Source organism: Lepus europaeus, chromosome 9, assembly GCF_033115175.1.
Source record: "Lepus europaeus isolate LE1 chromosome 9, mLepTim1.pri, whole genome shotgun sequence".
Taxonomy (NCBI): domain Eukaryota; kingdom Metazoa; phylum Chordata; class Mammalia; order Lagomorpha; family Leporidae; genus Lepus; species Lepus europaeus.
In genome coordinates this window covers 16,901,804-16,926,929 of record NC_084835.1, presented here as the reverse complement: position 1 = coordinate 16,926,929, position 25,126 = coordinate 16,901,804, and the positions used below count along the sequence as shown (strand labels likewise).

The window sequence follows — 25,126 nt, the reverse complement described above, 5'->3', positions numbered from 1 at the left end:
ATGGGACTGAGGCTTCCCTGGGTAAGGGTCTCCCCATGGGTCTTTGCCTCTGCCCTCCAATGTTTTAATATTCTCTGCACAATGGTAGCTTCAGTGTCTTGGGTTCATAGTGGCCTGACTTTAATGGTTACTGGGAAGTGGGGAGTGCTAGCCTCAGATGGGGCATCGCACAAGACTTTCTGGCCCCAGGTGAGAGCTGCCTAACCCCTTACCTCTGTGCCATGGGCACAGTAAGAAGAGAGCAGATTCCTGGTGTCCTGTGGAGCATCAGTTCCCCACCCTTGGGTTAGGGAATCTGGCCCAACACCCGTGTGGATGTCTGAACTGGAGAGCACTGGAGAGAGAGAACAAGAAGTTCCATTCCTCACGGAAGTGACGTTATTCATTTGCTGACTCAGACTGTTACTGAGTGCCTCCTAGAACCCTGTCCACTCCTTGGCCTTTGTCGGCCTCCTGTCCCCTGGGTGGACTCCTGACCTTTTCCTTGGACGACCTTTTCCTGTTCTCCCAAGTTATTTCCCTTTCCCCTCCTGCCCCTGAAGTCACAGGGAGGAGCTCCAGGAGTACTTGGTGGGACTCCACCCACTCACCTACCTGTCCCATTTCCTCCACCTCAAGCAGCATTTCCATTGCCCAAACCAGCCCTGGTTTCCCAGTTGGAGCAGGGGGGAACACTCTGGTCCTCGGCTCCCTGTGGAGCTCTGGATGGAGAGGGTCCAAGGGGCATTGCCCCAGGTGAGTGAGGACACCTGTGTCCATCATCCAACCAGTTTCCTAGTCTTGATTCCTAAAATGTAATAAGTATGTGTTCTCTTAATCTTGTGTGTAGACACCAGTGGGATTCTCAGTATAGAAGAGGCCTTAGTCTTTTACTATTTCTGCTTCATATTTTTTTAAAGATGTATTTATTTTTTTGAAAGTCAGAGTTACACAGAGAAGGAGAGGCAGAGAGAGGGAGAGGGAGAGGGAGAGGGTTAGGGAGAGAGAGAGAGGGGTCTTCCATCCACTGGTTCACTCCCCAGTTGACTGCAATGGCCAGAGCTGTACTGATCAGAAGCCAGGAGCTAGGAGCTTCCTCTGGGTCTTCCCAGGGGGGTTTAGGGTCCCAAGGACTTGGGCCACTTTCCACTGCTTTCCCAGGTCATAGCAGAGAGCTGGATGGGAAGTGGAGCAGCTGGAACTCAAACTGGTGCCCATGTGGGATGCCAGCACTGCAGGCGGCAGCTTTACCCACTACGCCACAGTGCCAGCCCCTCTTCTTCATATTTTAAAATGAGAGAGATATTTAGAAATATTTGGGGACTTACGGAATCACAACTTACCCATACCACTATTTTCTATCCTTTTTATTCTTATCCCCCTAAAATTTCTAGTCATCTATGTCACCAATTTTCCCATTCAACTCATTCTCTCCATTCCATTTCTATCTTTGTTCCTTTCCTGGTGGGCTCCACTTCTTCAGCTGAGCCAGGCTTCTTTGTATCTTGACCCTGGAAGGATACCTGTTTCTAAAGCCTGCTGGGATCTCCCATCTCGAGCAGGTGGAAGAGGCACTGGACCTGAAACTGCAGAGAGAGGATCCAAGCCTAGTTCCTACTGGTGAGAGGGGAATGAGCAGTCTTTTCCCAGTCATGTATTTTCCTCTGTCTTCCCTTTGTAAAATGTTAAAAATCCATTTTGCCATTCATAGTCCAAATAAATGAGATCCTCCAAAATCGCTGAATTAACCAGTTAATCAGGAGGATGTATAATCCTTAGCTTCCAGGTTCCATTATGATAACTCAGTTAATTATATTAGAGTGGGTCTTGCATTTGATGAAAGTCCTTCTTGCTGCTGCTCTTTCTGTGTGACAAGCTCAGTTTCCCCAGATATACCACAAACAATTTTGTTATTTCTAATTACATCCCCTGCCCTGAGTTCTGGCCCATTCTTCACATGTTAGAAACTGGTCTCAGCTACATAAAAAGAGTTCAACTTGCTAGATTCAGTTCAGCTGTTTTGAGAGAGCCTACTGTGTGCTTGGTTTAGCACTGAGCATCACAGTCCTTGGTGACTCTGTCTAGTTCCTGCCTTTTGTTTCTAGTTGCTTTCTGCAAGTTCTGTTTTTGCTATTTTCAGATATGGCAGTGCCCTGAGAAACAGTGGATGGCATGTGGAAAGAAATGGGCATATTGATGCCACTTGATGACCTTACTTGCTCTGGCATGAGTAATGATGACATTTGAAGCTCTGATTTCTTCTTTCAGAGGGTGTGTTAAAGAGTGAGAAAGAGACGGGAGAGGGAGTAGGAGGTGGGATGGTTTGGGAGTGGGAGGGCGGGTATGGGGGGAAGAACCACTACAATCCAAAAGTTGTACTTATGAAATTTATATTTATCAAATACAAGCTTTATATAAAAAATTAAAAAATTAGAAGAATGAAAAAGAAAACTTTATTTTGAAGGAGGAAATTTTTGAGAAGGCACAGGATCTCATGGTGCTATCAAGTGCGCCATGGTGGTACAGCTCCCAGAAATTCTGGTTTGGCAAAACCTATAAAAAGAAGAAAAGCCACTTAGGGAGGTGGCATGGCTACCCCAATGGGGGCAGTGTGGAGAGCACTACCAGTGATATTATAGAAGTGACTGTCAAGGATGAGATGATCTCAAAAGAAAAGAGTTCAGAGATGTTAACAGCCATCTTGATGTACATCAGAAAATTGTCAGTGAGCAGGTATTCTGTGTCTCTTAAGAGTGTGGCAAGTGAACCAACATCAGAGGACTCATGGAGAGAAGGTCTACGAATGTAAGGAGTGTGGGAAGGCTTTGCACATCAGAGAATTCACAGTGGAGTGAAGCCCTACAAATGTCAGGAATGTGCCAAAGCCTTTGTTTGGAAGTCAAACCTGATTCAGCACCAGAGAATTCACACTGGAGAGAATCCCTTTGCATGCAAGGAATGTGGGAAGGGCTTTAGTCAGAACACAAGCCTTACAAAACATCAACGAATCCACAAGGGGGGGGCATACACACATAAGAAATGTGGGAAAAGCTTTACTTGAAATCCAGCCCTTCTTCAACATCAGAGAATCCATACTGGGGAGAGACCAATATGTGGAACTCAGATCTTGATCAGCACCAGAGGGTTCACACTGGGGAGAAGTCTCATGAATGTGAGAAAAGCATCATTTTTTTTTTTTTTTTGGACTTTTTGGACAGGCAGAGTGGACAGTGAGAGAGAGAGAGAGAGAGAGAGAAAGGTCTTCCTTTTCCATTGGTTCTCCCCCCCAATAGCCGCTGCCACAGCAGAGAGCTGGACAGGAAGAGGAGCGACTGGGACAGAATCCAGCACCCCGACCAGGACTAGAACCCGGTATGCCGGCGCCGCAGGCGTAGGATTAGCCTATTGAGCCGTGGTGCTGGCAGAAAAGCTTCATTTCTAAGGCTCACCCTATCTGACACCAAAGAATCCATTCCGGGGAAAGACCCTATAAATGTATTGGCTGTGGGAAGGCCTTCAGTCAGAACTCTCTGAATTAAGCACCAGAGGCGCCGTGCTAGAGAGAATTCCTATAACTGTCAGACCTCTCATCTTGAACATTAGAGAATGCATGGTGGTGATATTTATTTATAATTCTTCTCACTGGAACTTCAGAGACAAAATAAGATGACCTTCCAGAGTTTGCTGTTACCCAACAGATACCATTCACTCTAGAAAGACTGAGTCCCCTCTTCTACCATGGTTATACTAAGCACCATTTAATTGGGCATCTATTCTATATTGGGTAATATGTTAACCACTGTACATACATTCTTAATTTTTATAACAAACTTCTTTCCACCCATTTTACAAATAAGAAACCTGAGATTGAAAGACATTATAAAACTCATTAATTGTCATTCATTTTGTCAGCTTTGAATTGAGATTAGAGCCAGCCCTTTTTGATTTCAGTATCTACCCCCTTTTTTTTTTTGGTAAAGATTTATTTATTTATTTGAAAGTCAGAGTTACAGAGCTGAGCCCATCCAAAGCCAGGAGCCAGGAGCTTATTCTGGGTCTCCCAGATGGGTGCAGGGGCCCAAGGACCTGGGCCATCTTCTGCTGCTTTCCCAGGCCATAGCAGAGAGCTGGATCGGAAGTGGATCAACCAGGACTTGAACCAGTGCCAATATGGGATGCTGGCACTGCAGGCGGTGGTTTTAGCCACTACGATACAGCGCTGGCCCCCTGGTATCTACTCTTTATTTGAATGTACACCTTTATGCCTCTACCCATTTTGAGCTTCATTTCATCATCTGAGACCCAGCTCCTTCAACTAAGCAGACTTCTTGTCCTTTTTAACTTGTAATCAGTGCCACCCAAGTTCTTTTTTAATTGTTTGCTGTCATATATATAATAAAATATATGTATATATTTTATTATTGACAGGCAGAGTGGACAGTGAGAGAGAGACAGAGAGAAAGGTCTTCCTTTTGCCGTTGGTTCACCCTCCAATGGCCGCCGCTGTAGCGCGCTGCGGCCGGCGCACCGCGCTGATCCGATGGCAGGAGCCAGGTGCTTCTCCTGGTCTCCCATGGGGTGCAGGGCCCAAGGACTTGGGCCATCCTCCACTGCACTCCCTGGCCACAGCAGAGAGCTGGCCTGGAAGAGGGGCAACCGGGACAGGATCGGTGCCCCGACCGGGACTAGAACCCGGTGTGCCGGCGCCGCAAGGCGGAGGATTAGCCTAGTGAGCCGCGGCGCCGGCCTATTTTTCTAATTCTTACAGTCTTGACTCCAGCTAAATGGCTATTAGGGGCCAATACTGCATTTCTTTTTAAGGTTTCGAAATTTACTTATTTTTTGACTAAGTAGAACATGCTCATGATAAAAGAAAAATTAGTTCAAAGGCTATTCAGTGAAAAATTAGTGTCCTTGTCACTGCTATCTCCAGAGGTAGTCACTGTTGTGGTTATGTATCTTTCTGGAGATCTTCTATGTGTATTAATCGGCTTTTCCTAAGTCTACCTCACTGAAACCTTATTTGATGTAGGTGACATTGCAGTTACATTGTCCACTCTAGGGCCCTCCCTTCCTCAAAAGTTGTGGCCCTCCATCAGGTTCAGAGTAACTTAGGGAAAGCAGCAGAGGACAGTCCATGTTGTTCACTAGTGGGAGACCTGCTTGCCTTGTGTTATGAAACAACATTCTCAGGTTGGAATATCTAAAGCCAGCTGGTCTAGGATCAGAAATAAAGGCTAGGAACAGGCCGGCGCCGTGGCTCAACAGGCTAATCCTCCGCCTTGCGGCGCCGGCACACCGGGTTCTAGTCCCGGTCGGGGCACCGATCCTGTCCCGGTTGCCCCTCTTCCAGGCCAGCTCTCTGCTATGGCCTGGGAGTGCAGTGGAGGATGGCCCAAGTGCTTGGGCCCTGCACCCCATGGGAGACCAGGATAAGCACCTGGCTCCTGCCATTGGATCAGCGCGGTGCACCGGCTGCAGCGCGCTACTGCGGCGGCCATTGGAGGGTGAACCAATGGCAAAAGGAAGACCTTTCTCTCTGTCTCTCTCTCTCTCTAACTGTCCACTCTGCCTGTCAAAAAAAAAAAAAAAAAAGAAAAAGAAAAAGAAAAAAAAAAAGGCTAGGAACAAGCAAGTAGGGAAGGAAGGCTAAGAGGAAAGTAAGGAATCCTAAAATTAACTATTTAAATCAGTAATGTGTAAATGAATAGCTTTTTAAAGAAGATGCAAGCAGTTAATACGAACTTCAAAGACATACGAGATATTTTAAGGTTTACAGAAGATGCCGGCCGAAACAGCTCTGCAGCACCCATTCCAGACTCTTTACCACTGGAGTCTTTTTCCTCACAGATAGTACAGTTTGCCTCACAAGCATTTAGGTATCTCACTTAAGAAGCTCCTGGCCAGTTAATAGAATTGTCAACTAAAGAGCAAAGGAGAGAAGCCAGGCACCTGCTTGGAACAAACTTCTGCGTCTTGAAAATTACCACCACTAGTAACTTTAGAGTTCATGATTCCTGAAACCTGGGGAGGGCTCGGCCCATCGTAAGTCCAGCTGGAGTGTCTTAGTCCATTGCCTGCTGCTAGACCAATATCTGAGACTGGGTGGTTTATTATAAAGGAACACGGTTTGTTTTGATTCATGGTCCTAGAAGTCCAAGAGTGTGACCCTGTCATCTGCATCGTTTCTGGAGAGAGCCAGAGGCCCTCTTGCCTGGCAGGAAAGAAGAGGTGGGTACGTGCAGAAGGAGCATGTGTGCAAGAGAAAGCCGTGGAAACCAATTACTAACCCGCCCTCAAGGCAATTATACTCCTTCCTGACCCACTCACCTCTTCAAGCTTCCACCACCTCTCAACGTGGTTTCCTTGGCAGATCAACATGAGTTTTGGTGGGAACAAACCATAGCATAGGATAACATCTAATAAGCAGTAAAATTTTTTGTGGTGTACCGCATGGAACCAGGAAATAGAAATGACTGTTGTCAGTAAGTGTTGTAAAAGTTGTTTATTAAGCAAATACTGGACACCTACTTTGGGGTAAAGCTTGTGTCAGGTGCTGAGTCAACAAGTCAGAACTGCTCCCTGCCTTCCCGAAACATTTGGCTAGTGGGAGAGGCCAACCAAACAACAATAAGTAAAAAATTATTAAAAATTGCCGGGTGCTATGGGGAGAATGAGGATACTGAGTGAGAATGATGGGAAGGAGGCCTATTCTGAGAATACACAGTAAAGCTGAGATCTGAAATATGAGAAAGCCGTTTGTTTCAAGAGTGGGAAGAACAGCAGGCAGAGGGAATGGCTATGCAGAATCACGGATGTATGAAGAGCTTGCCACATCCGAGAAACCAAAAGGCTTTGGCTGTGGCATAATAATCAGGGATGTATGTAGCACAAGGTGGGTTTGGGGAGAGAGGTGGGTCAAGTCGTTCACTTCTCCTAAGTGAAGAGAAATCTTTGAAGGGCATTCAATGGTGGAGTGACTCGTACTTTGAGATGATCACTCTTGACTGCTAAATAGCAAATTGTCAGTAGGGGGATAAGAGTAGAAGGAGAGATCATGTTGGAGACAGTGGTAGCTATTCAAATTGGGGATGTTGGTGGCCTGCAGAGGCTGGAGATAATGGAGATGGAGCAAAGTAGGTGGGTTTAAGATATTTTGGGAAAAAAAAATCAGTGACTACTAATGGATGGGAGGAATTGAGGCTAGCCTTCTGATTTCCAGCTTGAGCTGGCCCTTCCCAGTGACTGGAAGGAATCATGCTGCAGGGGGAGGACGCTTGGGAAGGAAGAAATCTAGAACTGTATTAAATTGACACTTTGGAAATATGTGTGATAAGTGCGAGTGAAGACTTCACATTGGCAGTTGTATACGATGGGCTGGAGCTCTGGGTCAGCCATGGCTGGAATTGCCCATTGAAGTTATCGAATAACAGAAGATATAAAGTCATGGATAGGAAGGAAGGAATGAGATCCTCTAGAGCTGCACTTTCCAGTATAGGAGGCACTGGCCACACATTGCAACTTCAGTTACAAATTTAGTTCCATTGTCATGCTGGCAACATTTCAGCACTTAGTCTCCATAGTGGCAGTTAGGGAGTTTATTGCATAGTGTAGATACAGAATATTTTCATCATTGTGAAAAGTTCTACTGGACATTGCTTCCCCAGAGAGAGTGTAGCAAGATATGCAAACCAAGTTCAAATTTAATTGTGTGCTGCCATCTTTTACTAATAGTCTCGTGTCTCATGAGAGGTGCCAGCAAGGGATACTGAGAAAGATTAGCTAGTGGGCAGTGGACACGTGCAGACACCAGCTGAAATAGGGATGAATCAGGCTTGAATCAGGACTGCAAGAAGCTGGTCATTAAAACCCCAAAGTATTTATAAGCTCCTGCAGTGAGGATATGCTGACTGAGATCAGAATCTTAAAATGGAGAGTGATAATGAATAGTAATAAAAGCCCCCAGAAATGGAACCATGAAGAGGAGGAACCTACAGAGGAACATCATGGGAGGTGATCAACCCTAGGAACAAAGGAAAAAAGATGTAGCCAGAGTGGTAGAGTGACAAGAATTTTACAAATAGTGTAATGAGAATCATGAAAACATGGCAGAAGACTGGTGTATCCGAAGGATTAGGAAATGACGTGAAATGGATGGCCTCTACCAAAGGAATCCTAACTGGCCTTTTCCTTACTAAAGGAGCTTGGATGCCCCGACCACATATTAGATTCCATAATCTGTAATGAAGAAATTGTAACATGGAAGACCTTCCAACTTTCCAAATATCTCAGAGGCAGAAAGGGAAAAAAATTAAAACTCAGTTTTCACGTTTTGGAGATATATAAAAGGTAGAGAGAATGAGATATTTTCCCATAAGTTGCAACCAACAGTATATTAAAGAATTGCTTATGGTGAAATGTTGCCTTTGAAGTTGTATACAACAGGGTTAAGGAGTGAGAAAGTATGGAAATAGTATGTAGGTCATGTACTGAAAAGTAGCTGGACTACCCAGAATTTTTAAGGAGGAATTCATAACTTCTGCTGTGTTGTATCCTGGAGCCAGCTATAGAGCTGCCTGTTTTAGAAGCAATGCACTGGCGATTGTGTCTGCAATCCTGAGCATCTGTCTGTTGGCTTTCAGGTAGGGTTCTGTAATGACCATCTTTACTTGGTTTCCAGCAGCCACTCCCCAGGCATCCTTTCTCAGCTGGGGGTTTGGCTGCATGCTCAAGTTCACGCGTGCCAATCAGCTTATCTCATTCCCTTGGCCAGAACAGAGCCACTGTGATAGGAGGGGAGGAGTCTCCTGGAAGAGAAGGACTTCACTTTGAAAGCTAACAAAGGAGATATTCTCTGACCTCCTCTGTATGGAATGCAGGAAAATGTGAGGCATGGAACTATAGTAATTAATTTTTCTATTAAATGGGAAAATTCTGGGCTTCCTGATACTACTGTGTGAAACTGAGAATGAGGCAGATACCAAAGAAGACCGTGATAAGATGAAGAAGTCCTTGGTGATACTTGAACCATTAGACCAGGGCTTACCCAAAGCAGACCTACCTCTGAACTCTGAACCTCTGAGCCAATAAAACATCTTTGGCTAAACTTGTTAGATTTGGGGCTGCCTGTGGCATACTGGGTAAAGCCGCTGCCTACAGTGCCTGCATCCCATATGGGTGCCAGTTCGAATCCTGGCCGCTCCACTTCCGATCCAGCTCTCAGCTATGGCCTGGGAAAGCAGAAGATGGCCCAAGACCTTGGGCCCCTGCACCCATGTGGAAGACCTGGAAGAGGCTCCTGGCTTTGGATTGGCACAGCTCTGGCCGTTGTGGCCAAATGGGGAGTGAACCAGCGGATGGAAGACTTCTCTCTGTCTCTCTCTGCCTCTCCTTTTTTTAAAAAAACTTGTAAGATTTGAGGGTTTGTGTCATTTGCAACTTAGCCTTATACAGGCTTGAACTTGAAACCATTGTTTTCTCATAGTGCAACTTAATGTCACATCTTTGTCTTGCTTGATGGTTACATGAGTTTCTCATTTGATCTCGTTTGGATTGCTTGGAGTCTATAAACAGGTGGCTTTCAGGCCCTAAAGTAAATTTCATCCCACCTGGTATTTTAAGACATACCACTATATTCCCTCCTAACTTGATGAAAACATTCTCCTACTTCAGAATTCTCTAGTGGGCAATTTCCCTCCTCTCTGGGGTAAATTCTTGACTCCCTTCTCAATCCATGTGAATTTTTTCCCCATATAGCCTACATTTTAAGTCAGATTGTTTGGAATAACAAAGTGTTCAATTCCAGTCTGCTAGAGACTTGGTTTTTATTGACCAATATTCTGATACTCGTTGAATGGACAGAGTCCAGACGTAGAGACAAATTCTGTGAGGCTGCAAGTCATCTCAGTAACTGAGATATAAGTTTTTTTTTTTAAGATATAAGTTATTTTTTTTTGACAGGCAGAGTGGACAGTGAGAGAGAGAGAGAGAGAGAGAAAGAGAGACAGAGAGAAAGGACTTCCTTTTTGCCATTGGTTCACCCTCCAATGGCCACCGTGGCCGGCGCGCTGCGGCCAGCGCACCGTGCTGATCCAAAGCCAGGAGCTAGATGCTTCTCCTGGTCTCCCATGGGGTGCAGGGCCCAAGCACTTGGGCCATCCTCCACTGCACTCCCTGGCCATAGCAGAGAGCTGGCCTGGAAGAGAGGCAACCGGGACAGAATCCGGCACCCCGACCGGGACCATAACGCGGTGTGCCGGCGCCGCAAGGTGGAGGATTAGCCTGTTGAGCCATGGTGCCGGCCAAGATATAAGTTATTTTTTAAAGATTTATTTTATTTATTTGAAAGAGTTACAGAGAGAGGTAGAGACACACACACAGAGAGGTCTTCTATCTGCTGGTTTACTCCCCAGATGGCTGCAGAGTCCGGAGCTACATCGATCCAAAGCCAGGAGCCAGGAGCTTCCTCCGGGTCTCCCATGTGGGTGCAGGGGCCCAAGGACTTGGGCCATCTTCTACTGCTTTCCCAGGCCACAGCAGAGAGCTGGATCGGAAGAGGAGCAGCCGGGACTAGAACCAGCACCCATATGGGATGCCGGCGCTCCAGGCCAGGGCTTTAACCTGCTGCGCCACAGCACTGGTCCCGAGATGTAAGTTACTTAATAGAATAAAAAGTGACTTCCTTACTTTAGCAACAATGTGAAAAGAGATATAACTGGCTTTGGTAATTTTTTCTTCATCCCTCCTCTTGTTTCTCTGGAGTAAGAGATAAAAGTGTTGGGGTTAAGCAAGCATATTTTTATTTCTTTTTTTAAAAATTTATTTATTTACTTGAAAGTCAGAGTTACACACAGAGAGAAGAAGAGGCAGGGAGAGAGAGGTCTTCCATCTGTTGGTTCACTCCCCAGTTGGCCGCAATGGCCGGAGCAGCGCCAGTCCGAAGCCAGGAGCCAGGAGCTTCTTCCAGGTATCCCATGCAGGTGCAGGGGCCCAAGGACTTTGACCATCTTCTACTGCTTTCCCAGGCCATAGCAGAAAGCTAGATCAGAAGTGGAGCAGCCGGGACTCGAACTGGCACCCATATGGGATGCTGCCACAGCAGGTGGTGGCTTAACCTGCTGCGCCACAGTGCCAGCCCCAGTAAGTGTATTTTTCAGCCCCTAACCTCATTCTAGCCTGCCTACTCCAAGCAGGAATAAAGTATGTTTTGCATGAGGGGTCTTGAGACAAATTGCCTCTTGATTTCCACCATATTTTATCCACTAAATTTGGTAAAAATTATTTATTTAAGTGATATCAAAAATAGAAATTTCATGATGTTTAAATGAAAAAGAAATGAGAAAGAGTTGACGTGTGAGAAGAAATCAAAGTATATACGTCAACCAATCACCTGGTGGCTCAGGTAGTGTCATGCACTCTCTCCATTTCCATTGGAGTGAGTTTCCTGTCCAGTTTGAGATCTGGCTGCTCCACTTCCGATCCAGCTCTCTGCTACGGCCTAGGAAAGTAGAAGATGGCCCAAGTCCGTGGGCACCTGCACCCGTGTGGGAGACCCAGAAGAAGCTCCTGGATCTTGGCTTCGGATCAGCGTAGCTCCAGCCATTGCAGCCAACTGGAGAGTGAACCAGCGGATGGAAGACCTCTCTCTCTCTCTCTCTCTCTCTCTCTCTCTCTCTCTCTGCCTCTCCTCTCTCTGTGTAACGCTGACTTTCAAATAAATAAGTAAATCTTAAAAAAAAAAGAAAGTCTGTGATGGGGCAACAAGAAAGGGAAGGGAGCAATAATATATGCTGGATACTGATGGCCCATAAAAATTTTTAAAACTGAACTGGTATATATGGAGTGAAAATATTCTAAAAAAGTCACAAGTCATATCCGGGGGAAGCCTAAATGATGATGGAAATCTAGAAATGGAAAATCAACTCAAAGCTTCTGTGTATGGAGCCTTGGTGCCTCCTGAACTTGCAGAGGGATGGGGGCTCTTGTCCTGGAAAGTGGGAGTCGCCCTGAAGGACTAGACCCAGTTTATGACACTCACTGTCCATTTGCTTTCCATCTGCTTTCTGCCCAGCCCACAGAAATTGGCTTCTGCTCCCATCAGGCTCTCTGAGATGACCTTACTAGCAGCAACTGGTTTGTTTGATTTAATGCTCTCTACAGTGTATATCCCTGCTGATAACGTATCCACTCTGAAAATGCCCTCTTCTCTCCCAGGATACCACTTTCTCCCGATGTCCCTGACTTGTTGGTTCCTGTCTCCTTTGAGTTTCCTCCATTCTGTCCACCCTTTAAAGATAAGACTTTGAGATAAGTCCCCTTGGAACCCAGTCTATTTTTTAAATTTAATTTTTTAAGATTTATTTTTATTTATTTGAAAGACAAAGTTATAGAGAGAGAAGAAGAGACAAAGTGGGGGGGGGGGGGAGAATTTTCCATCTACTGATTCACTCCTCAGATTGTCACAACAGCCAGGACTGAGCCAGGCTGTAGCCAGGAGCCAGGAACTTCTGGGTCTCCCACATGGCTGGTAGGCCATTAACAGGGAGTTGGATCGAAGTGGGCCAGCTGGGACACAAGTCGGCGCCCATATGGGATGCCAGTGTTGCAAGTGGCAGCTTTATTGGCTACACTCATAAGTCAATCCAGGTCTCCCAGGTAGGTGGCAGAGACCCAACTGCTTGGGCCGTCACTGCTGCCTCTCAGGGTGCGCAGTAGCAGGCAGCTGGAATCAAGAGTAGAGCTGGGACTTGCACCAGGCAGTCTGGTATGGGACGCGGGCATCCCAGGTAGCATCCTAACTGCTGTGCCAAATGCCTGCCCTGACTGCAGCAATTCAACAGAAGTCATAGTTGTCCAAGGTGTGATTCAGTGATTAACATTCCAAGTAGTACATTTCACATGACCAGAAAACATCACCAGTCACATTTTCCTGAATATTCTAGGTAAGACTGGTATTTGTAGTTATTGGAACCTTGAGGGAAGCATTAGAAGCCAGCATTCATGGGTGGCATGATGCTGCAGTATCACATGTAACCAGCATTAAATAAATGGTATTAGGGAACTGAAGAGGCAAGATCTGTATTTCAACAAAGCCGTGTTTGATGGCTTCGGGGGCATTTGAGGGAAAAGACAGGACCATGAGGTGGCAGTATTGCACAGCAAGCCTTATTGGGCACAGGATTGCATGAGAGGGGGAGTTTGTTACAGAAGGATTTTCCAAAGGCTGTGAGGCTGCCACGTAGAAGGGGAAGAGGGTACAAGTCCTAGGAGAGAGAGAAATTGGAGAGGGGACTTAACATTCCTGGGAAGCATGACCTAGCAGCAAGTGAGGAATCTGGATCAGAGAGCTTTGAAGGGTGGCAGCAGTTGTTCAAGGCCTTTTACAGTCACACGATTTGTCTTATCCATGGCCAGACGTCAGATGTAGTTTCATGGGTTATTCACCATTTAGCCAAGCTAACAACAGGAACTTTAGCTACAGTAGTATTCACATTGTATTAACTTAATGTTAGGAACACCAACTGAAACTAAATTGCTGTTCTAAAACGTTGTACTCCTACTAGAACATTATACTCATCTCTAAGGCAAAGGTTGATTTCCCCTTTGTATACCTACCCGGCTACCTTGCTATGACTCCAGGTTCCCCAGAGCAGGCATGGAGATCCTAATCCGTGCTCTCCTGTATTTTATTTTCTTTTGGGAGAGATCAGTGCAATTCCTCCTTAAAAAAAAAAAAAAAAATCCTACCGCTAAGGACCTAAGACAGAATTACCCCGGAGAAGAGGTGACCCGTGTTCCAAGTGGATCCTGGACAGATGTTGGCTTCAGGATCTCGGGCTGAGGGCTGTGCCCTCCTCTGGGCCCTGCCACCCTCCAGGAGGGGCCTGGCTTCACCTCCACCCTTTCCTGCTCGTGCTCCTAAGCAGCATGGGAAAGCACCATCTCTCTGACACTCTGAGGGTCTTGAGAGCCTACAACACGATCGCCAAGTCTGTTTCTCGACTTTGACCCATCCTAAGGCCCCCACTTCACTCAAGGCCCCTTAAGATGTGTTGGTCTTGGGAGGCGGTGATGCCCAGCCCAGTACGCATCTCAGATTCCTTTTCCAGGCCTCCAAGGGAGGGACCCACAATCAGGTGGGAAAACAGGACTTGGGCCTGTGTGGGCAGGAAGCCAGCTAGGGCTGCCAAGTGGCGGGAGTCCTAGGCGGGCTCTGCTGCTCCCTGGTCCAGTTGGGCCCCGGCCCTCACTGGTTATTCAGTAGGACAAATGGCCCTGCCTCCTTTTCGAGGTCAGTGTGCCCGGATCAGGCTGTTCACCTCTGGATGAGGCTCCGGGAGGCACATGCATGCACGTCTCGCTTGCCAGCCCTGTCCCTCGGGTCTGTCTCACCGGAACTGGAAGGAAGCAACCACCAAGACGTGGGGTCCTCCAAGATCCTAGAGAGTTCCGGGGCGGGGGCAAGGTGGGAGGGAAAAGAGTGGATTGGCCGATCAATGGGTGACGTACTTCCGGGGTGGCCACAGTTAACGAGTGAGTTTGGTTGGTGGGAAACGGTGCGTCGTGCCGTTGGTAGAAAAGCTGCAGAGGCGGTCAAGAGCCCAGGGTGAGCTGATCTGGCTTGGACAGAAGGAGGGGAAAGAAACCCGAGAGCGGAGGGTGCAGCTCCTGGTGCTGCTGGGGTCTTCATCCCGAACCCCAGGCCCGGCTCGGTGGCGTCGGCAGGGTGGGCGGGGGCCGTTAGCACACCTAGGCCGCTGTCCGCGGGTCGCCGCCCGCTCGTTTCCCTGGACTCGGGACAGACTCGGGTGTTGGCACTGAGGTTCTCAGAAGTTCTAGCTGGCCCCGCGCCAGGACACTGCCACAGGGCCCGCGCCCCTCGGCCGCTCTCGTGCCCCGTGTTTGCCCGGAGCCTTCTCAGCCTGTGCGTCTCCCCTCTCAGGCGGCCCCGGGACCTCAGACCGGGATGATTGTTCACCAGGTGCGATGTGTGCTCAGCCTGGAAGGTTGTCACAGCCCTGGAGCAGCCAAAACTTCGTCCCTACGGAACTGTTTCCTGGGCGGCCCCTGTTAGCCTGCCTCGCAGTTGGGACCACACGCTCCTTCTCCGAGCGCCTGGGCTCCTTTCCTGCCTGAGCACCCTGCTCAGGTAGCTGGGTACCTGCCACCCACGTGGGACACTTGGATTGAGTTCTGGCTCCAAGCCCAGTGTAGCCCTGGCTGCCGTGGGCATTTGTCTCTCTGCCTCTTGAATAAATTTCTTTAAAAAGGGAAGCTTTCTTGACCTCGTCGCATCTTTCACTATACTCTTCTGTTCTCTTGTTACTCCACTGGGATAACTTGTCAAGGTTCAGAATCAGGTGAAGCATTTGGCCCCTGCCCATAGTGATCTGTTGCCCGCCCTGGCTTTAATTCCTTGCAGTTTTCTCTTTGGAAAAGGAGGAGGGAGTATTTTGTAGGGTGGCCTTTGCCACCATTTCACTTTTGGATGATTTGCTTTTCAGATTCTCCGCATGGCATGTCAGTTCTTTTGTCTTCAGTCCTTTTAATATGTCAGTCTTATTAACCCAGGGTAAAGGACATGATTATAGATAGGATGACAAGATTTTAGAGAATTGGAGCGCGTAACTACAATGGATATTCTTTACTCAGTATGGATCACTGCATTTGTTACCCTTGGATAGAAACTGTCAGTTGGGGCTGGCGCCGTGGTGCAGTAGGTTAATCCTCCAAACCTCCGCCTGCAGTGCCGGCATCCCTTTTGGGTGCCAGTTCCAGTCCTGGCTGCTCCACTTCCAATCCAGCTCTCTGCTATGGTCTGGGAAAGCAGTAGAAGATGGCCCAAGTAGTTGGGCACCTGCACTCGCATGGGAGGCCAGGAAGAAGCTCCTGGCTTTGAATCAGCGCAGTTCCAGCTGTTGTGGCCATTGGGGAGTGAATCAACGGACGGAAGACCTTTCTCTGTTTTTCCCTCACACTGTCTGTAACTCTACCTATCAAAAAAAAAAAAAGTACATAAAAGCTGTCCGTTGAGGGGCCGTAGCTGTGGCACAGTGGGTTAAGGCCCCAACATGCAGCGTCAGCATCCCATGTGGGTGCCAGTTCATGTCCAGTGCGTCTGGGAAAGCAGCAGAAGATGGCCCAAGTCCTCGGGTCCCTGCACCCATATGGAAGACCCAGAGGAGGCTCCTGGCTCCTGGCTTCGGATTAGCTCAGCTCCAGCTGTTGTGGCCATTTGGGGAGTGAACCAGTGGATGGAAGATGACTCTCTCTCTCTGTGTCTCTACCTCTCTCTGTAACTGTAAATAAAATAGATCTTTAAATAAAAAAAAAAAAACTGTCAGTGATTCAGCAGCATTACTTGTGTAGGCTTATGTAATGTTTCCTTCTTAAAATTCTGTTTACACTTATTTTTTTCTTCAAAGATTATTTATTTGGAAGGTAGTGTTAGAGACAGAGAGAGGCAGAGGCAGAGAGAGAGAGGTCTTCCATCTGCTGGTTCACTCCCCAGATGGCCGCAACAGCTGGAGCTGCACCTGTGTGAAGCCAGGAGGCAGGAGCTTCTTCCTGGTCTCCCATGCAGGTGCAGGGGCCTGAGCACTTGGTCCACCTTCTGCTGCTTTCCCAGGCCATAGCAGAGAGCTGGATTGGAAGTGGAGCAGCCAGGACGTGAATGGGCACCCCTATGGGGTGCTGGCACCACTGATGGCGGTTTAGCCCATTACGCCACGGCGGCGGCCCCTGTTTACACTATAACTGCTGTTTCTCCTTACTGGCACCTCGGAAGCTTCAGAGCTGTGTTTTCTAGGCCGTCAGGATAGCCCTGTTTTCTCTGACAGCTTTGGCTTCCCTATCTTGCTGGACAGGGACGTTTTCTGGACACTTCCACAAAAAGGGGCAGTGCGTTGACTACTGCATGAAGTCCTTTGTCTGTCGTGTTTGTAGTTGTTCCCTGAGACTTACAGCAGGCCACCGGTAACAGAGTTTAAATGGAAGCTTTTTTTTTTTTTTTTGACAGGCAGAGTGGACAGTGAGAGAGAGAGATAGAGAAACATCTTCCTTTTTGCCGTTGGTTCACCCTCCAATGGCCGCCGCGGCTGGTGTGCTGTGGCCGGCGCACCGCGCTGATCCAAAGCCAGGAGCCAGGTGCTTCTCCTGGTCTCCCATGGGGTGCAGGGCCCAAGCACTTGGGCCATCCTCCACTGCACTCCCTGGCCACAGCAGAGAGCTGGCCTGGAAGAGGGGCAACCGGGATAGAATCCGGCACCCCGACCAGGACTAGAACCCGGTGTGCCGGCGCCGCAAGGCAGAGGATTAGCCTGTTGAGCCACGGCGCCGGCCGAAATGGAAGCTGTTTTTATTACAGTCTGTGAGCACATGCACTTTTATGTTTGTTTTCATATTTGTTGAATATCTTTGATCTGAAGGCAGCTGTTTGTACTCAGGTGTTGCCTTTAATGACAACTCTTGGTGGTTTTCACTCTTTTTGAATGGCAGAGGCCTACTTCTTAATGATGAACCAAATTATCCAGAATAGGAGTTTAGAAATGAATTTTTTGCTTCCCTAAACTTGGAATATGATGAAGTTGATGAATTCCTTTAACATGATAGTGTTTTTCTTCTCCTCACCCAAACCCTGCAGTATTATAGAATTCAATGGCTAGCTTATGATCTTTATGTGTGTTTGGGGGGAAAATAGTAGGGAGAAATAAAACAATCCCAGGAAACTGTTTTCAGATTCTGACTTTGTTACTTGAGTCATAGAAACTGTCCTGTCCTAAATTTAAGTATCACAGGAGGAGAGACAGGTGCTAAGCTCTGATAGTATCTGACAGGTTTCTTGAACCCAGCTTATTTCTGTCTGTACCCTGTGGATTCTGGCAATCTTTTTTTTTTTTTTTAATTTTTTTGACAGAGTGGACAGTGAGAGACAGAAAGGTCTTCCTTTGCCGTTGGTTCACCCTCCAATGGCCGCCGTGGTCAGTGGGCTGTGGCCGGCGCACCGCGCTGATCCGAAGCCAGGAGCCAGGTGCTTCTCTTGGTCTCCCATGGGGTGCAAGGCCCAAGCACTTGGGCCATCCTCCACTGCCTTCCTGGGCCATAGCAGAGAGCTGGCCTGGAAGAGGGGCAACCGGGACAGAATCCGGCACCCCGACCGGGACTAGAACCCGGTGAGCCAGTGCCTTGCAGCAGAGGATTAGCCTATTGAGCCATGGCGCCGGCCGGATTCTGGCGATCTTAACTGCTTGGGATTTCAGCTTTCTTCACAGTCCGTACGTTCTGTTCACTGTCTACTCTAGTTTTCTGTCTTCTTGCTTATATTTTCCCCGGGTTTCTGAAATGACAGTTTTCTCAGTCAACCTGCTTATCACACGTTTTTTGGGATGATCTCTCCTTCCTTTCTGCCTTCCCCAATATGCCTACAGTCTCATCTCTGTGAGAACAGAATGTGGTCCATGGAGCCTTCCACCCAGGGTGGGTCGGGGTCACATGCGGGAGTTAGGGTCCGCAGACTTATTGTCACTAACGTTTCTTTCTTTACTTTCAGCTCCTGAGACTTTCTCCAAGACAGAACTGAAACAGGTCAGATAATGACAGCTGTGTCCTTGCCAGCGGAGTCCCCGGTGAGCCGAGTTTCTTCTGTGTGTGTGTGCACATAGGCTATGTATCTGTGTACCTGCATCTATAAAGGTGTATACATAAGGGCACTTTAAAAATTTTATAGGAAAATGGAATTAAAAGAGAAGTTTATTTGGGTACAAATTATTCTCAACATCCGTGCATCAATTTTTCATAATATGCAGTTTCCATGAACTTTTTAAAAACTCACTGCATGCCTCTACAGAAACATGTATCACACACTTTAATGTGTATGCATATAAATTTCTCATACTGTATAGCTTGCTTTTAGAAATGTATAATCTATATGACCATCCCTTAAATCAAGACATGGAACATTGTTAATACCTCAGAAGGCCTTTGCCTACAACCCCAAAAGTTAACCACTATTCTGAAATCTATCAGCACAGATTAGTTTAGTTCTTTAACTTCAGATAAATGGAATCATTGAGTATATACTCTTTTGTGTCTGCCTTGTGTCAGAATTATGTCTGTGAACTTCACCTGTGTTGTTGCTCATACAGTAGTTCTTTTTCATTGTTGAGAAGTTTTCCATATATGATTATACCACTTTTATTTATTTATTCTACTGAAGATGGGCTTTTTTCCCCTAGCTTTTCACTACTATGAGTAAGAATATAGTGAGTACTCAGGTGGATATGGGCACTCATTTCTCTTAGCCATATCTAGGAGAGATTGCTAAGCCATAGAGTATGTACTTGGTTAGTTTTAGTAAATGCCACCTGATGATTTTCCAAAATAGTTATTCCAGTTGATACTTTGACCTGCAATGTACAGTTGTGCCAGATCCTTGCTGACACTTGTCATTTGTTTATAGTATCTCATTGGGGCTTAATAAATGTCCTTTTCTCTAGTCAGCAGCGATGCTGAGCGGCATTGTATGTTTTTATTGCTACATGGACCCCTTATGGGAAGTCTTTGTTCAGATGTTTTTCCATTTTTTTATTGTGTGCTTCTCCTGCCCCTCAAGTTGTAGTAGGTAGTAAATTATTGTGGATCATATATATATATATATATATATATATATATATATATATACAGATAGATATAGGTAAGGTAAACTCCTTTGTCACACACACACACACACACACATATATGATTCTTTTTTTTGCTTTTAATGAAGTCCAGTATGTTTGTTTTGTGTACGATGTTGTTTCTTACTCAAAAGTCCTGAAGATATTCTTCTGTTTCTTTCTAAAAGATTTATTGTTTCAGCTTTCTACATACTTCTGTGATTTATCCTAGATTCGGGGTCAAAGCCTCCCTCTCCCACGTGGATGTCCAGTTGGCTTGGGGCCATTTATTGGGGCTGTTTTTACTGAATTGTACTGGCTGCTTTGCCATAAATTGGTGAACGTGTACATCTGCACCTGCTTTTAAATGCCCTCATCAGTTCTGTTAGCCCAGTTGTCTTTGTCTTTTTTTTGAACCATATCCTGTGACACTTGTGGAGAAGTATAATAATTTTGCAACATAATAGGACATAGAAGGCTTTCTTTCAAGGTAATTTAAAAGTGTATTAAAAAGGGGGGAGCCAGTGCTGTGGTGCAGCAGTTTAAAGACCTGGCCTGTAGCACCGGCATCCCATATGGGTTCCAGTTTGAGTCCCAGCTGCTCCACTTCCAATCAAGCTCCCTGCTAATCCGCCTGGGAAAGCAATGGAGGATGGCCCAAGTCCTTGGGCCCCTGCACCCACAGGAGAGACCTGGAAGAAGCTCCTGGCTCCTGGCTTTGGATCGGTGCAGCTCCGGTCATTGCAGCCAATTGGGGAGTGAACCAGCAGATGGAAGACCGCTTTCTCTCTCTGTTTCTACCTCTCTCTCTTATTTATCTTATTTATCAATAAGATAAAACTTTTTTTTAAAAAAAGGCCTTTGGGACAATGTAGATCACAAGTATCTGTGGCCATAATATTTTTATAGAAAAAATACATATAAAAATGGTAACAGACAAAACTTGCTTTGGCACCTGGCTAATGGTTTCCCTTCATTCCATAGCCCAGGTTAAGACCACTTACTCTAGAGTTCTGTCTCTGAGACATGGAGCTGAGCTCCTCCTCCAGGGCTTGCACGTTTCCAATAGCTGCCTCTTCCAGCCTGTTGTGAGCCTTAGGTAACACGTTGGTCTAAACGCTAACGTTTCCCACATAGGCAGCATTTTCCTAGCCTCCCCTAACCTCGCTGCCTCTGCATGAAGGTGGGGTGGGGTGGAAGTCATTGACAGATCTGATAGCTTTGTTTCTGGGGTAGTGAAGGAAGGATTGAAATGAAAACAGGTTTGGGAAATGGCAGTAATAGGAGTGACGCTTACCCCAGAGCTAAGGTGACGGCTGAGTCCAGCAGTCCGTCTTCCATATGTGTGCGTTCCTGCTCAGGCCCAGCGGCTTCAGGGTCTGTGTGGGGGTCATGCGGTTAGCAGCTCGCAGCGGAGAGGGACTTGGTTCCATCTGGGAAGGCACGCTGAACGCTGGCTGGCTGCTTTAATTCTGTCTCCTCCTCTCAAGGGTGAGGCTTCATGTTTTTCAGCCAAGGGCCATCTGGGTATTTATAATGTCATTTGTGGGCCATGCAAAATGATCAGCTTTTAAATGAGCCTGCCATAGCTTCATTGACTGTGAGGTCCTGCCTGCAGTTGCCTTGGCAGGGCCAGAGCAGCTGATCGTGTGGGCCTTCCGTGGGCCTGCACGTCTTGGAGAAGGAAGGAGGCGAAGGACCCAGTGCTGAATAGGTGTCCTTGTAGGTGCCCTCCCAGGCCCGTCACTGATACATTAGACCATCACTAAAGACCCGAGGTCCAGAAAAGTGGGACTTTGTTGTTTCAGGAATCAGTGGCTTTTGAGGATGTGGCTGTGTACTTCACGAAGAAGGAATGGGCCAGCCTGCTGCCTGCTCAGAGGGCCTTGTACAAGGAAGTGATGCTGGAGAACTATGGGATGGTGGCTTCCCTGGGTAAGCTGCTCACCAATGCCTGGGCCCTCAGGCTGAAGGGCTCACTCATTATTAGCTGGCTGCAAATGGCAGCATCAGAGCTTGCCAGGCATGGAAGGCTGGCGACCCCTCAAGGGCTGTCCTTTTGCTGTCATCTAAGGTCTTCCCGTTTCCTAGCTGCCTCAGCTACGGCAGGGTTTACACTACTCTTAGTACCCTCAGCCTAGCCTTGAGCCCCCAAGTTATCTTCACAGAACCCAGCCCTTTTGTCTTCCTGTGAGAGTTGCTCCTAGGTGCTGAGTGCCTGTTTCCCACAATGCAAATTTTTCATCCTCTAACAAAGAATAGAAGACATAAGACATATTTCCCTTTCAATAGAAATTGGCCCCCTGGAGTGGTCAAGCTCTCTTTGGAGCACTGTTCTAAGGCTTCTTCCCAGGATCCCTCCTGTACCTCTTCAGGGTGCCTGTGGCATAGCCCACCCGGGAGGCACTCTGCTCCCCTCCCCTGCTTGTCCTTGAGTCAGCCTTGTCACTCAGCTCATGACCATGTTCTGTTTTCTTCCTTTCAAGCACCACCGCCCATCTCGAAACCAGCCCTGATCTCTCAGCTGGAGCAAGGGAAAGAGCCGAGGTTCACTCGGCCACAGGGAGCCCTAAACAGGAGGGCCCGGAGAGTGGTCTTTACAGGTGGGTTTAGCAGGGGGTCTCCTCCAGCTTCATCTCCTCCTTTGCCTTCCTTTCACCAAAATGAAAGATGTGTGTTCTCTGTGCCAGCAACATGGGGTACACCGGGATCCTAGATCTCGCTCTGACCAGCTTCCCCGTGAACTATAGTATACAACACCCTGCCTCCGAGTTTCACACAAGTTTTCTAGATGCTAGTTATGTGTGGTTACTTTTTCCCAGTTTCCCCTAGATAGGCTTTGGTGTAGTGTTATCTTGTCCATTAAGCAATAAAACAAGTAGAAAAATGTATTTTTGCTTTTTATAATATATTAAATATTTTTACTGAAATACCTTAAGGTAGCTTATGGTTATTATGATTTTCTTGCCCTTTAGGATACATCCTAAAACTACGAAGATTCACTTACTTAGCTAAAGTGATATCGCGTGCAATAAAATTAAAGCTTCTCCAGAGTCGTCGTTGCTGGGAAGACAGAACAAAGGCTTAATTCTTGATCTTTAAATACCAGTTTTCCAAGTAAGGAATTGATTAAAGAGCTACCTTACATGATGTCAAGTGCACGTTTTATCTCTAGACTTGCAGGTTTCTGTAGGTTTAATGTTTTCCAGTTCATTAAAGTTACTTACTTTGATGTACAAAGCAAGCTCTCATGTCTTTCTTTTAACTTTTATGGAGAATTCACAAACCATACAGTGCAACTATTTAAAGTGTACAGTTCAGTGGCATTTGTCTTCACTCTCCGAAGTGGGGTGGGGAAGCTTTTTTCTGCCAGCGACCATTTGGATATTTGTAACATCATTCATGGGCCATACGAAATCACCAAGTTAAAAGTTATCCTGCTGTAGATGTATTGAATTTTAATTCTTGTCTGCGATTGCCTTGGCAGGGCCAGACCAAATGATTACGTAATTGGACTTAGGTGGTGGCAGGGGTGAGTGGGCTGGGGAGGGTAGGGGTGAGGGGCTGTGGCAGACCTTCCCTACCCTTGCTCTAAAGAAATCACATATCCATTAGCAGTTACTCTCCATCTCCCCCTCCCCCTGACTACAACCCAGCTGTTTAATCGATCAATACTTTGTTTCAAGGAATTTGTCTATTGTGGCTATTTTATATAAATAGTCATACAATATGTGGTCTTTTGCAACGGGCCATCACTTAGCAGCATATTTTCAAGGTTCATCTGTTTTCTAACATGTATTAGGGCTTCCTTCATCTTTATGTGTGAATAATGTCTGTTGTTTGCTTATCCCTTTGTCAGTTGATGGGCATTTGGGATGTTCTACTCTTTAGGCATGATGAGTAATGCCACTGTGAACATTATTGAGTAGCTTTTAAGGCAGACGTTGTTTTTGTTTCTCATAGGTACGTTTTCCAGATATATACTTATTAGATCACATTCCTACTCCTGGTTTAACATTTTGAGGAATGTCAAAATTTATTCTGAAGTGGCTGAGCCATGTTAATATCCCTAGCCACGTGTGAGGGGTCTGGATTCTCCGTATCTGCCCCAGCACGAGTGTCCACCTTCTGGGTTATGGCCATCCTAGTCACTATTCGTCTCTTGCTTATAGCCATCTTCGTGTTGTGAAGTGAGATGGTGGCCTCATCCCTCATCATGTGCCTTGGGGTCTGCATTTTCTCTGACCTGCCACTAGGGAAAAAGTTAAAAACAGCTGCCTATGGGATGCACCTCTTAATAAACAAGGTCCAAACCTCCAGGACTAAAGGAATCAGGTGGAAGCAGTGAGGGATGGTGGGACTGGTGGGCCCTAAGTCAGCCCCCTAACATTAGCTGTCTAACTCTATTGTCTGCCAGCGCTTCTGGCCTTTGGTTTACTCCAATATGGTTCCCCTCTAGCTGAAACAAGGCCAAAACTCCATTTTCCACTTTCTCCAAGTCTGTAAGTGATATGGGGCTAGATTTTTAGCCTCAGTGTATCTATCTGTAAAATGGAGACTATAACAGCTACTTCATCGTGCAGTTGAAAATATTTCTTAAAAATTAAATATACATGAAAAGACTTGCTGTGTGGCTGGTGCATGGTAGACTGAGTGCGTGTAGTGAACTGACAGTTGAATCCACCCAGTTTTCTTAACTCAGACCCTGGGCATCCTTTAGTCTCCCTCTGGGAGACATGAACGTCCTAGTTTTCAGTGATAGGTGGGGCATATTGGGAGGAAAGGACGGAACCCACATTCCTGCCCCAAAATTAGTGGCTGAAAGCCACACTGTTTTTAGTGTCAAATGGTTAAGGTGTAGGTTCTCTGCCATTTGTCATTGCTGTTGTTTATTTTTCCTTTGCTGATGTTGGCAGCCGTGGGGTGTGGCCCACAACCGTGGGACATTTATTGTATCCCTTCAAGTGATGCGACCAGGTGTCAGCTTCAGTTTGCTGTCGTCTTGAACATTAACAGTCTGTTTTGAGTGTGTATGTGGGCTAACAATTGGACTTTGTGTTGAGATAGTGTAATTTTAATTTTTAACGCTGTGGATGTGACCATGTTTTCTGAGCCCAGACAATGAAAATGAGAGTGATGATGATCTCATTGCCAGTGTGACACAGGCACCTCTGAAAAAAGAACTTCCATGATTTATTTTCATGACAGATGGATGAAAACAACTGGATTCAGGATGTTAGCAACCCAAGCCCAGCAGACTGCACGTGGTGGAGAAGAGTGTGTGGGACAGGGCATACAGAGAATGAATCTCACGACCTTTGATGAGACAGATACCCCCTCATCAATCAAAAGCGCTTTAGTGGTTTTTGTTTTTTTAATCTTGTTTTCACACAAAGCATCAGTGTGGAGTAGAAACTAGAAGCCAGGAGTTAGCTTAGGCGCGCCACATGAATGAACAGGCATTATGTTACTGTTCCTGTAATTGCTCTATGAAA

At 46.6% G+C, this 25,126-nt stretch overlaps 1 protein-coding gene across 8 annotated transcripts in view; it reads left to right on the top strand.

Moving 5' to 3' along the window:
* Positions 1-22,834, top strand: part of KRBOX1 (KRAB box domain containing 1) — a 38,270-nt gene extending 15,436 nt beyond the window's left edge. For 4 of the 8 annotated variants that reach the window (XM_062200103.1, XM_062200105.1, XM_062200106.1 and 1 more), the window contains 4 exons: positions 18,527-18,602; positions 21,440-21,566; positions 22,118-22,234; positions 22,607-22,834. In XM_062200103.1, the coding sequence (XP_062056087.1) occupies positions 18,570-18,602; positions 21,440-21,566; positions 22,118-22,234; positions 22,607-22,719 (390 nt within the window). In that variant the 5' untranslated portion in view covers positions 18,527-18,569 and the 3' untranslated portion in view covers positions 22,720-22,834. The other 4 variants (XM_062200111.1, XM_062200110.1, XM_062200109.1 and 1 more) reach the window with 4 other exon arrangements.
* The last annotated feature ends 2,292 nt before the right edge of the window (positions 22,835-25,126 follow it).